Consider the following 12,077-nt stretch of genomic DNA (forward strand, 5'->3'; position numbering starts at 1 on the left):
TCAGACTTACCCTGCAGGCAGGGCTGCCTCCAGGCTGTTCAGGAACTGCTGCGCTCTGAATTCTCTTGTGAAATACCCGTGCTGATTAAACATGGGCATTTGCTAAGCCGTGGCGTGTACTCCACAGCGAGCCTAGAGCTATCATCTGGCCTTGTTTCTGCCAAACCTGGGACAGCCCCCCACCCCACCCTCACCCCCACCCCCCCTGCACCTGGACACTCCATCAGAAGGGTCTTTGGAACCTTAACTATGAGACGGGGCTGGACCCTCAGGAAGGGACCTGGAAATCCTGGGGAGAGGAGGCTTCCACCGTGGTCTGTTCACACCCCAAGCGCCTGGCCCACCTTCTGCCATGTCGACAGAGGTGGAGACTGGCCTGAGCTACAAGTTGGAGCTGCCCAGACCGCTTTCCCCAGAAAGCTGGTGTGGTGGGCTCTCCCCGCTCTCTGCCTCGGGTGTCAGAGCCAGAGAGTGGGTCTAGCCAGCCAGCTCCTCTCCAGGGTTTCTCTTTGAGGTGCTGGCAGCCAGTGCAGTCCAGCACAGCCTGGTGGTGTGGACGTGCAGGCTTGCGGGTGTCCTACCTGTCCCCCACATGGGAGCCTCGTCATCTGGCCTGCGTGTCCCAGCCCAGTTTCCCCCCGCCCCCCCAGGGTCCGGGAGCCGCTTTCCTGTTTCATTTTGGGCAGGAAGAGTGAGGTCGTGTTGTTCTTCCCCCTGCTGCCGGCTCAGGCTGTGGGAACGGTTCCCTGAATGCTTTCCTGTTTGATACCCTGTGTGTGCAACAAGGGAACAGGGACCAAGGAGTGAGGCGTGGAGCCTGTGCGTGCGGGGAGTGAGAGGAGCCTAGGTCTCTGGCGTAGGCGCCCAGATTAGGGGCAGGCAGGCTGTGTGTGTGGCAGGAGAAAGAGGAAAAGGGAGGCAAGTAGCACTGCCTATACTGGGACTCCATTGGGAGCCTCTGGCGGGTCTCTTCTGCCTTCCTGTGGACAGGCTGAGGGCTGGGAGCATCTGCTCAGCTTTTTGTCAATGGCTTTTTTCCCCCCATCATTTGCTCTCCATGGGGTATATCTGTGGCTGTAAAAAGAGGACCGTGGCAGCCTAGGACCATTCTGCACCTTAGAGGAAACTAGGCATGAAGTTGAAACTGGCAACTCCCTCAGTAGTGTCTCAGCCACAGAAACCTGGACTCAGGAAGCCGCCCTCTCCTCTTCCTCCCCTCCCTGCTGACCAGGTGCCCGGACTCAGCTCTCCTGTCCAGCTGCAAGGAGGACAGGCCAAGGCAAGGCGCCCCTCCCCCAAGACCAGCGCCCTACGGGGGCTGAAAAAGAGCAGGGTGCCAGTCCATCTAAAACCCTGCATTGGCAGGAAGAAGGACCAGACGCCAGCATGGTTCAGAGACGCCATTCTCCAACAACCGAGTCCTTTCAAAGAGAGGAAAACAGGCAGGATGGTCCTCTTCCCCCAAATTCCTATAACCCCCAGGCTGACTTTGGAGCCCGTGAGCTTTTTCAGACTTGAGAGAAAAGGGGAACAGATTAGGTCAGAGGGCATATCACCTAAGGAATGCTGGGAGCATACGAAGGATGGAGAGCCGCAGATAGCCTCCAACCATCAGGCAGGGAAGGCTGGCCGAGGCTGGGACTAGATGGGCGAGGCCAGGCTTCCCAAGACTGGAAGGGGACAAGAGCCTGGAACGCAGCAGGCCAGGCCCCAGTGTATGCACAGGGCCCAGAGGTTCTGGGGGAGCAGCTGGCAGCAGTAAGGGAAGGGGAGTCAGAGAGGACGGGGACAGCATTCCCACTCGGCCATCACAAAGACAGGACCCAAGAAGTAGTAAACTCCTATACACATCTGTTCCATATTATAAATACACATTATATACAAAATAATGTTATAAAATGTAGAAATGTCAGTGCTTCTGATTCTTAAATTATCGAAATACTAGACTCCAAAATAAACTACAAAAAACAAACAAAATAAAAACTCATATTATTGATTTCTGAAGATCCACTAGGGGCAGTAGTGGGCATGGGGAGAGCTCAGACTCAGGCCATAGGAATGGGCCTGAGGGAGAAAGGGCCTGGGTGATGACAACCCAATTTCTCCCTCCTGGGATTTCCAACATCGCTGCCCTGAGCTCCCTAGTTAGGCCCGGCACCCCTGGCTGGCCCTTCACCTGTCTGCTCACAGGAGCCCAGAGGCACCCCAAACCAGAGGCTGTAGAAGCCAGGTAAGGCTTACCAACATTCCTGTCCAGTGGGCCTGCCCAGGGAGCGGCTGGGGGGTGTTATGAAGACAGCCCAAACGCAGCCATCGGAGGCACGTGGGCAGAAAGTGCTCCTCCCACTGTGGGTGCTCACCTCCCCCGCAGGGCAACCCCTGCCGACAGCCACACCTGGTGGTTTCCTGGCCCACGGATGCCCTGTCCTTACTGGCCTCCACTCTCCTCTCTGATTTGGACCCAGCTGTCACCATGGAGCCTGGGCCAAAGGCACTTTTGGAAACACAGATGCCAGTGGAGGCCGCAGCAGCTCCGGGCCCTACGGGACCACTGCCACTCCCTCTGGAAAACAGGCCAGACTCCAAAGAAGCCCTCTGAAGGCCACTGCTGGCAGGGCAGGTCCCAGTGGCACCTCTCCTCTTCTCGGTTCCCCTGGCTGTGCGGCTGCCAATCTGATGCCAGACAGACACCCAAAGGTGTGGAAGGTACTGCATCTCTTGGCAAGTTCACAGTCTGTCCAGTTCATGCCATTCCGTCTTCCTCCTGAGAGCAGCACGTTGCATATTAAAAGTGTCCCATCCAGGATGCAATGTAAACAGTGCAGAAGGAAGGTCCAGCTGCTGGGCCAAGCTGGAATGTCCCGGGAGGCTTCTCCTTATACCTGGGGAGCATGTGGAGAGTGGGAGAGTGGGTTACCCCGGCGGACAACGCCCTCCCTCATGGCTGCCCTGGGCCTCCCTGGGAGAAGCCAATAGGGCAGATGGGGTGAAGGGAAGGGCGGGCAGGCCGCCCTGACCTTCTGTCCCAGCACAAGCACCTGCCTGGGAGCCTGTGCTCTTAAGTGGGCCAGTGGAGGAGGCCGGGGAGAAGGGGCAGGAGGGGCACAAGGCAACCACCCTCACCCACCAGCAGCTGGGAAGCAGTGCCTGGGAGCTGGCCGGGTGCCACGGCTGCCCAGCCCAGCACTAACACAGCAGGAAGAGCCCAGGCTGGGCTCACCGGCACGGCTCCTGTTTCACACCCTCTGTTTCTACGAGACCAGCAAGGACCCAAGAGCCGCGGAACCTGGCCCGCCAAGGAAGGGTCCTGACCCACCCCGGAGTGGCCCCTGAGGTCAGGAGTAACCAGGCCACTTTCCCACCCCGCAAAAGGCAGGCAGGGCCACGCTGGGAGGGCCGGCGAGCCCAGCACTCACCTCTGTGGCAATGACACATTCGTTCCTCTCCTCTGATATCAAACACACGGACTGATACATGGAGTCCCTGGGGGAGCATATCGCTGATATCCGACACTCTGGCTTTTCACTAAGGGAACACAAGACAGGTCGCTGAGGGAGGTATGGGGAGAGGGCTGGGGGAAGGGTGGGGGCACCAACCTGGACCCTGGAGCGCCAAGGGGCACTGGCATGAGTGGCTCCGGGAGAAGACACAGGACTGGGGATGCCCAACATTAGCCTGGGGGACAGGTAGGAACAGGCCCCGGAGAGAGCCACAGGACCCCCAATCTTATCGGAGCAGCCGGCATTGCCACTAGAGGCCTGCCATGCAGAGGAAGCTGGAAGTCACAAGAGGCACAATGTGGGCACTTGACATTGTGAACAAACGAATGAATGAACGTGCGGGAGGGACCAGGACCACTGGCAGGACTTTCGTTGAAAAATCAGTAGCAAAACCCCGTTTGCTAAGAAGCAGTCAAAGGCCCGGTGCCAGCCTCCGACCTGTCCTGAGGGAGCCCAGGCAGGACCACTAGGGGCCTGAGGCCAGGCCCTGGGCCTCCAGGTGCTGCTCACCTGTGTAACCGCAGGGGCGCCTTCTCCCCTAAGCTCTTGTCACTGTGGGAATACTTCCCCAGCAGCGTCCCCCGCCCCAGGGGTCCGGGGGCCAGATTATAGTCCAACGTGCGGTTCTGCTGCTTGCCACAGTTGGACTTGTCCAGGCCACAGTCTACTTCCAGCTCCTTCTTCTGGTTTGTGTTCTTGAGCTGGGCGGCGGGGATCAGGTTGTCCTTTTGGAAGTCTGACAGGTTGTTCATGGCCTCCCTGCTGCCGTCGTCCGGCCGCCGAAGCCGCAGCTGCCGCACGGCCACTGCCACCATGCCCAGCAGCACCAGCACCACCACCAGCCCCACGCCCAGGGAGACGGCCACCCAGGGGAAGCTGGGCGGCATGCTCACAGGGAACTCGCAGCGGCTGCCCACAAAGCCGTAGGGGCAGTTGCAGACGTAGCTGTCGGGGGAGCGGCCGGGGTAGCAGGTGGCCCCGTTGAAGCAGGGTCCGGAGGCACAGGCGTCGCCGGAGGACCGCACCTCACAGAGCCGGCCAGAGAAGCCGGCAGGGCAGGTGCACACGAGCCCGCTCTTCAGGTCATGGCAGGTGCCGCCGTGGGCACAAGGGCTGCGGGCACAGTCGCTGATGTGGAGCTCACAGTGGGTGCCTGTGAATCCCGGACGGCAGCGGCATATGCGGTTTGGATCTCGGTTCAGACACTGGCCCCCTGTAGGTACACACAGGGCACAAGTCAGCCATCGCCTGGGAGCCCCTCTGGTGCAGACAGGGGGTGAGTGCTCCGTCCCAGGAGCGAGCTCGGGTTCTTCTGCCCCCGTGTCGCAGCGCCCACGCTGAGGAGCACTGCACGAAGAGTTGGGAGACCTGGAGTTGAGGTGACCCTGGCTGCTACGTCTTCATGGGCTCCTGTCTAAAAATTACTAGCATCTCACAGAGCTTTATGGTAGAACCAGACAGATGAGCTTGGGTTTGAATCTTAGCTGTCTCTAGCTGTGGATCTGGCACCTGTTGCTTTACCTTATTCTAAGCCTCCGTTTCCTTATTTGTTAAATTGGAGTCTAATGCTATCCCCGCCACAGGAGATCTCGGAGGGTTAGATGGAATGATGCATGAGGGCAGGAGCATATGCCTAGTGTATAGTAAATGTTCAAAGAAATGTAATTATCATGGTTTCATCTAATCTTCACAACCACGTAAAAGACAGAGGACAGGTATTATATTTCCCATTCGGTGACGAAGAAACTGTGGCTCCAGGGAATTAACTGAGTGATCAGCCAGATAGCAGATGCCATCTCAGCCTTCCAACTCCTTTCCAGCTCCTGGGGCTTCTCCCAGGCCCAGTGAGTCCACCTGCACCAGGGAGCCAAGGAGGCAAAGATACCCAGCATGCTTTGCATCCCAAAAGATGCTGAACATTCTAGGTGCTTTGTGCCACACCAGGCTCATGTGGCCATGCCGCAAGGGGAGGTGTTCAGGAGCACGTGCCCAACCTCACCAGCCTCCCTGGTGAGGAGGGACAGGAGGCCTCCAACGTCCCTTTCTCTAGCCCAGGACTTCCTGAGAAGGGTTAGAGGCCACCCCAGCAGGGACAGGGCTCGGATGGGAATAGGAATAGGAGCCACTCAGAATATACACGACTCCTTCTCCTAAGAATGTCAGCACCCTCTGCTAACCTGCTCCCCTTCCAAAGCTACCCAGCTGATCAAGCAAGCTCGTCACCACCCAGAGCAAAAGGGGACCCGTGTCAGCCCGCCTGGAGTGACAGATAAGGCCTCTCTCCTCTCCTGGCTCTCCCTCACCAGAAGGCTCTGTTGTCCCCAAGGCTGGTATACCGAGTTAGCAAGACAGCAAGACGCACCGTTGGCACACGGGTTGCTGGTACACCTGTCTACTTTCTTCTCGCAGTTGGAGCCAGTGAAGTTGGGAGGGCATTCACAGGCGTAGCTGGTCCCCTGGTTGCGCTCCCGGCAGGAGCCCCCATTGAAGCAAGGGGAGTTGGCACAGCTCAAGGTGCTGTGCTCACAGTGCAAGCCATAGTAGCCCGGGGGACATACGCAGTGGTAGCCATCCTCCTGGTCCTGGAGAGACACCCGAAAAGGGCCAAAGTCAGACTCCGGGGCAGGAATGTGTGACTGGGGGTTAGCTCCCGCACGCACACGATGCCTGCCTGTGGCCACCTGGAGTGAGAACGCCGGGGAACCACCGGCCAGACCTCTGCCTGAGCCTCACCTTACAGCTGCCTCCATTGCGACAGGGGTTGCCGTCACACTCGCTGAGCTTCAGCTCACAGTCCACACCAGTGTAGCCTGGACGACAGGTGCAGGTGTAGCTCCGCTGCCCACTGTTGGAGCACGTGGCCCCGTTCTTGCACGGGGAGTGATGGGTGCAGTAGTTGAGATCTGTAGAGACCGGAACCAGCCAGCTGAGCAGAGCCAGGGAATCATCCCCACCTCCATCCAGGCTGACTGTAGTGTAAGTTCACTGCCTACGTCTGGCCCGGAGGTTTCAACTCAGTCTTCAGGCCCAAACACCCTTCCTCCTCCCGCCATGAAGCCTGTATTGGAGCACCTTGATGCAGACTTGGCCAGTGCAACCAACCAAAGTTGAAAAACACAGGTGACAACTGCCTGCCAGGCAAGCTCACAAACACCGGCAAGCAGGGCAGAACGTAGGGAGGGAAGAGGAGTGGACGGCATGGCCACATGTTTAGGAGGAAGTCAGAAAAGGCTTCATGGAGGAGGGGAAACATCTAACAGGTGGAAATGGTAGGGAGGGGTGGCGAGAGCCGCCATAGGGAGTGACCGGGCATTTTTCTAAGGGGAATTCATTATGAGGGTATTTTGAAATGTGTTTGTTTTCTTATTTGGGAAGGACAGGGAGGGAGAACCAGACAGAACAAATATTGGGACTGTGAGGGCTGTATTTGCATGTGATGAATACATGACTGTGTCACCTGTGAGCAAATGTGGGCAGAGGAAAGAGAATGAGCAGGCGTGTGTGTGTGTGTGTGTGTGTGTGTGTGTTTGTTGGGGGGGGGCGGGTAGAGAGCAACACACCCACAAAGAATACAGGGGCTGAATTCCAAGCCCTTGATGCCAGCTAGTCAGGGCCTAGGCAAGTTCTTTCTATCCTGGCAAGCCCTCTGCCCACCCTACCCAGACTTGTGCTGGTGTTTCCATGGCAGCAGCCACCCCATTTGCCCCTGAAAATGGGAGGCACATGCTGCAGCTGGCTCCCAGGATGAAAGAGATAAAGGATCCCTCCTCCATAGCTGGAGCTGGCAGGCCCCAGTACAGCCAGGAGAGTGACCAGAGCCGCCAAACACCAGGAAGAGACAGTGTGGGCTCAGGCAGCTGCCTGGCAAGTGCAACTGAGGATGAACAAGGGCGACTGTTTCTGCCCACACTGAAAAGTCAGTTAGACGTCACTCCACCCAGAGGCCCAGCTCACACAGCCTCCGGGCAGCTGGTGGGCACACCTCACCAGACAGCTGCTTAGGGGAGAACTGCTCAAACAGCTCCGGCAGGTAAGCAAACACTTAGGGGGTTAATAGGTAACTGCGGTAGAAAGAGGAACTAAGCCCAGCATCCCTCTCTCTATCTGGCCTTACTAGAATCTTTTAAAAAATGTTTTTATTGATTTTAGAGAGAGAGGAAAGGAGAGGGAGAGAGAGAGAGAAACATCTATGAAAGAGGAACATGGATGGCCTGCCTCCTGAGCGCCCCCTACTGGGGATCGAGTCCACAACCCGCACATGTGCCCTGACTGCGACCTCTCAGTGCTTGGGACCATGCTCAACCAACTGAGCCACACCCATCAGGGCACGGCCTTCCTAGAATTTATGAGTGCAACCTCCACGCTATCAATTTGTCACCCTCCTGGCTTCTCCAGCCACCCTGCCTCCTCAGCAGCGGAGGAAGAAGCACCCCCATCTTATTCTAGGCCAGTTGTAAAGATCCTTGAAAGCCCCACGCTCCTTGAAGGCTAAGGGGAAAGCCAGCTCAGCGGTCACCACGTAAGAAGGGTCCAGGTGATAACTCTGGTTCCTAACCCTTGCCCATCTCTCCCACGCCCTCTGCATCCTCTCTTTGCCCTCACTCACCTTGGTCACAGAACAGGCCACCCCAACCCTCGTCACAGGTACATTGCCAGGGGGTCCTGCAAGTGCCATGGCGACAGCCATTGTGGGGGATGCATTCGTTGCACAGCCGGCCCTGCCAGCCTGGGCGGCAGCTGCGAAACAAAAGGGAGGCTGAGGTGAGCTGAGGGCCTGGCCCGGGGATGTCCCCTTCCCACTTCCTGTCCCCTACTCACATGCACTCTGCCGGCTTGCTGCAGTAGCCGTTCTGTTCATGACAGCCAGAAAGGCAGACAGCTGAGAAAAGAAAACAGCCCTGGGTGAGGGTGGGGTGCCAATGCCCCTGAAGCCCACTCTCCCTCTCCTGGCCTTGGGGGTGCCCCCAGCTCTCCTGGGCTCACTTCCCACTCCTGGCCTCTCCGAGGAGCCATGGGTGTCTTAAAAGGAACCAACCGGTGGCACAGGGAAGGAGAATCCAGGCTGGATGGGATGCAATAAGGGGATCCTTCTAGGCTTGGCACAATGGGGAGGAGTGCTCAGAAGAGAAAGTTCTGAGCCCAAACCTGTCCTAAGCATCCCCAGCTGTTCCTGAGGCCCAGCTAGTGGGCGGCCCAGACCTGCTCTGTGAGACAGGCAGGCTGTGAGGAGAAGACACCATTTTGGGGGGGGGGGTGTTGCTCAGGGGACCCCCCCTCCAGGCAAACGCAGAGAGCTTGGCTGCTTACGCTGTTCGCAGTACTCCCCAGTCCAGCCCGGCAGACAGGCCAGGCTGCCATCTGGCTGGCACACGTAGTGGCCGAAGTGGTCATTGCGCTTCTTGCACAGGCGTGAGCAGCTGTCCCCATAGTAGTTGTCACTGCAGATGACCCGGTAAGAGTAGCGCAGCTTTGTTGGGAGAGGGTCGGTCTGCTCATCCAATAACCAGTTCTGGCCCACAGCTAGGGAGCCCTGGATGGTGATCTTGCTGATGAGCGCGTTTGGTGGCATGGCCTCTGAAGGGGCAGAGGGCCAGGTCAAGGAAGGGCAGCCTGTCCCCAGGGGTGCCAGCAACTGCTGGATCAAACCAGTTGTCCAGATGACCCCCCTCTGCCAGCAAGCACAGTCCAAAGGCACCCAAAGGTCCCACTTCTTAGTGTCCCCGTGTGTGTGCATGTGCAGGGGCCTGACACTATTCAAAAGGGGGACAATGGCCCTGGCCAGTTTTGCTCAGTGGATAGAGCATCAGCCTGCAGACTGAAGGGTCCCGGGTTCAATTCCAGTCAAGGGCACCTGCCCAGGTTGCGGGCTTGATCCCCAGTAAGGGGCGTGCAGGAGGCAGCTCATCAATGATTCTTTCTCATCATTGATGTTTCTCTCTCTCCCTCTCCCTTCCTCCCTGAAATCAATAAAAATATTTTAAAAAAACAAAAGGGGGACAATAGAAGGATGTTAAGATATCCTAGTGTTCTGGAAGCAGATAGGCAGGGGAAAGAGGAAAAGAGGTCAAAATGGAAAAGAAAAAAAAATACAGAAAGAAAGAAAAGAAAAAGAAAGAAAAAGAAAAGCTCGCTGTGTAGAGAGGACCCTGGGAGCAAGGGGTCCTCGGGTGCCCATTCAGGGGTTCTGCCCTCAGAGATGGGTAATGCTTTTCTTTTTCCTTTTCAAAGTGAGAATTGTTGTGCTGCTGAAATATCCTTTTCCTCTGTGTCAGAACAACATCCCAAAGCCATTATTCCCTTTCCAAAGGAGCGGAATTCGCGAAAGGTGTAAAATACAGGAAGGGGCCCGTCAGCGGCCTGGCAGCTTCGGCCTTTCTCACCGCCGCGCTCCCCGCGTTCCCACGCCAAAAATAACCCGCAGGAAACGCAATTGTGCTCCGAGTCCAGGCAGCGGGCGGAATCCGAGCGTCCAGCGCGGGGCGCAGCCCCGCACTTCCCCCGCCTATTATTACAGGTTAACTCTTTCGGCGCTGCGCCGTGTCGCCCCCCTGTGGCAGCGGAGCAAGCTCCTCACCTGGCCCCAGGTCTTCTCCAGGCGCGTGCCAGGCTTCGATGATGAGTGAGAAGGTGCCCTGGGAAGCGGACGGAGGGGGAGGGGGAGACAGAGAGATAGCGAGATGAGCACGGGGGTGGCGGGGTGCCTTGTGGCAGCCGGTTTAATTAATTTAATTGCAGGATACAGTTACTGCGCCCGGGTCAACCTAACGGGTCTGCGCACAGCACCGCGCGCGAGCACGAAAGGCGAGAGGAGAACCCCGGGGAGGAGGAGGGTTGAAGGATGCGGGAATGTACCCGAGAGCCTTTCGGAGGCGGGGGACGCACGAGGATGATAAAAATCATACCCCAAGTACTGGGAGAAGAGAGGGTGTAGAACTGGGAAAGGGAGACTGCGGAGAACCTTTCAACGGATGAGGTCCCAGGAGAGAGTCGAAAGAAAGGATCAGAAGACCGCCCCTTGTTTTGTTTCGTAGGGGAGCAAGGAAATCTGGGGAGAAGGCTTTGGTCTCAGGGACCACCACCCCCCACACACCTCTTGGTTTTCGTGACCTCCCAGTGCGCCCAGGCTATGCTCACCGGCCAGGTGAAATTGAAAGGCAACTGGAGAGGGTTGCGTCCTCCGCCGCTACTGTCGTCCCGGACCACGAAGGAGTTGGTGCCCAGCACAGGTGTGGAGACGCTGCCGAAGGTGCACGGCCCCGGCGAGACGACCGCTTGGAAATGCTTCAGGCAGACGCGGAAGAAGGTCCGGCAGCCGGGGTCGCAGGGCAGCCCGCTGGCCAGTACGCCTTTCTCGTTGGCAAACTCCTGCAGCTGCAGCTGGAAGACTCCGGAGCCGGCCGCGCGCTATGGCACAGGGACCAGGGAAGGAGGGAGGGAGCCGTCAGCTCGGTGGACGCCCGAGCTCTGGCCCAGAGCGCGGTGGGAGGGGGCGAAGGGGGCGCGGGACGTTACCTGCTGACAAAGTGCCACCAGCAACAGTAGCGCCCAACCAGACGCGCTACTGGAGGCGGCTGCCATTCCCTGGGGCGTCGCTCTCTCCACCCGCCCGCCCTGAAGCTGGCTTGGTTCGGGACGCCGCCTCCCCGTGCGTCCACCCGCGGAGGAGTCTCTGAAAAGCCAGGCTCCGCTCGGAGTCTTCCTCCTGCCTCGGCTCCCCGCTAGGTCCGCTCCAATTGCCGCGGTAGGTTATCCAGGTGAGGACGGCTGGGCGGCGGCCGCGCTGAGGATGTGTCCTCTGGCTAATCCTGGGCTGCAAGCCGGCTAGTGCCCGCGTACTCTGCACTGAGGCGGCTGGAGCTGCCGCTCTCGGCCTCGAGATCCCAGCCTGCGCTCAGCGCCGCTACTGAAACCTGCGCGCTCGGGAGCCTTCCTTATATACATTGGCTCCTCTCCTCTTTGCCTGTCACTCTCCCCTCCCCTCCCCTCCCGGCCTCTAACTGCTACAGCCTCAGCGCCGCCGGGAGGGGGCCTCCGCCCCCGCCATTCCCCCTCCTCGCCAGCCAGTCAGGCACAGGTCCCCGCCCATCCGCGCTGTTCTTAGCCCCTGGGTCCCCCAGCTCCGCGCGTGCCGAGAGACCAGTTCTCCGCAATCACGGAGTTAAGCGCGGAGACCCGGGCGGTGGGAGAGTAGGAGGAGGGCCGGGGTGAATGGGACGGGAGGTGAGCGAGTGATTCCGGAACGGGAGTGGGGCCGGAGACGCGGGGGAGTCCCCGGGTGCACTGCGCCCGCGGCCAGCGCTGGTCACCTGCTGCAGGTAAAAAGAACTTATGTCCGGAAAGCGAAACCAGAGCTGAGGGACTCCTATTTCCTGCTTCTTCATGGAGCTTCTGGAGCCCTCGCCTGATCGGGCCTCAACCCGGGAGCGCCCACCCACCACGCCTCCCGGGCGCAGCGAGGAAGCCAGCGGGAGCATTGACCCTCTCTGTGGCCGCTCACCGCCTGGATTCGGGCCAAACGTCAAAAGGCTCTGAGCTCTCTCCCTCCACCTGGTGGGTGTCTCCCTCCCTTGTGGCGGG

At 58.7% G+C, this 12,077-nt stretch overlaps 1 protein-coding gene across 1 annotated transcript; it reads right to left on the reverse strand.

Moving 5' to 3' along the window:
- Positions 1-1,831: 1,831 nt before the first annotated feature.
- Positions 1,832-11,413, reverse strand: DLL4 (delta-like 4 (Drosophila)). The gene is made up of 11 exons (XM_006778078.2): positions 11,013-11,413; positions 10,635-10,904; positions 10,075-10,132; positions 8,808-9,074; positions 8,319-8,379; positions 8,107-8,237; positions 6,234-6,403; positions 5,863-6,082; positions 4,011-4,713; positions 3,417-3,525; positions 1,832-2,882 (listed from the first exon to the last, which is right to left on the reverse strand). Exons 1-11 carry the CDS (start codon positions 11,076-11,078, stop codon positions 2,877-2,879), a joined length of 2,061 nt encoding a protein of 686 aa, XP_006778141.1. The 5' UTR covers positions 11,079-11,413; the 3' UTR covers positions 1,832-2,876.
- Positions 11,414-12,077: the final 664 nt, after the last annotated feature.

The sequence above is a fragment of the Myotis davidii genome, unplaced genomic scaffold, assembly GCF_000327345.1.
Source record: "Myotis davidii unplaced genomic scaffold, ASM32734v1 scaffold46, whole genome shotgun sequence".
Lineage (NCBI taxonomy): Eukaryota > Metazoa > Chordata > Mammalia > Chiroptera > Vespertilionidae > Myotis > Myotis davidii.

Bases quoted from the DNA above. Each gene is read 5' to 3' on its own strand.
- DLL4 (XM_006778078.2), bottom strand. From the start codon at position 11,078: ATGGCAGCCGCCTCCAGTAGCGCGTCTGGTTGGGCGCTACTGTTGCTG. The intron at 8,380-8,807 runs GTAAGCAGCCAA...TTCTTTTCTCAG, and splicing joins TGGGGAGTACTGCGAACAGC to CTGTCTGCCTTTCTGGCTGT. The intron at 6,404-8,106 runs GTGAGTGAGGGC...CGGTCTCTACAG, and splicing joins TGGCCTGTTCTGTGACCAAG to ATCTCAACTACTGCACCCAT.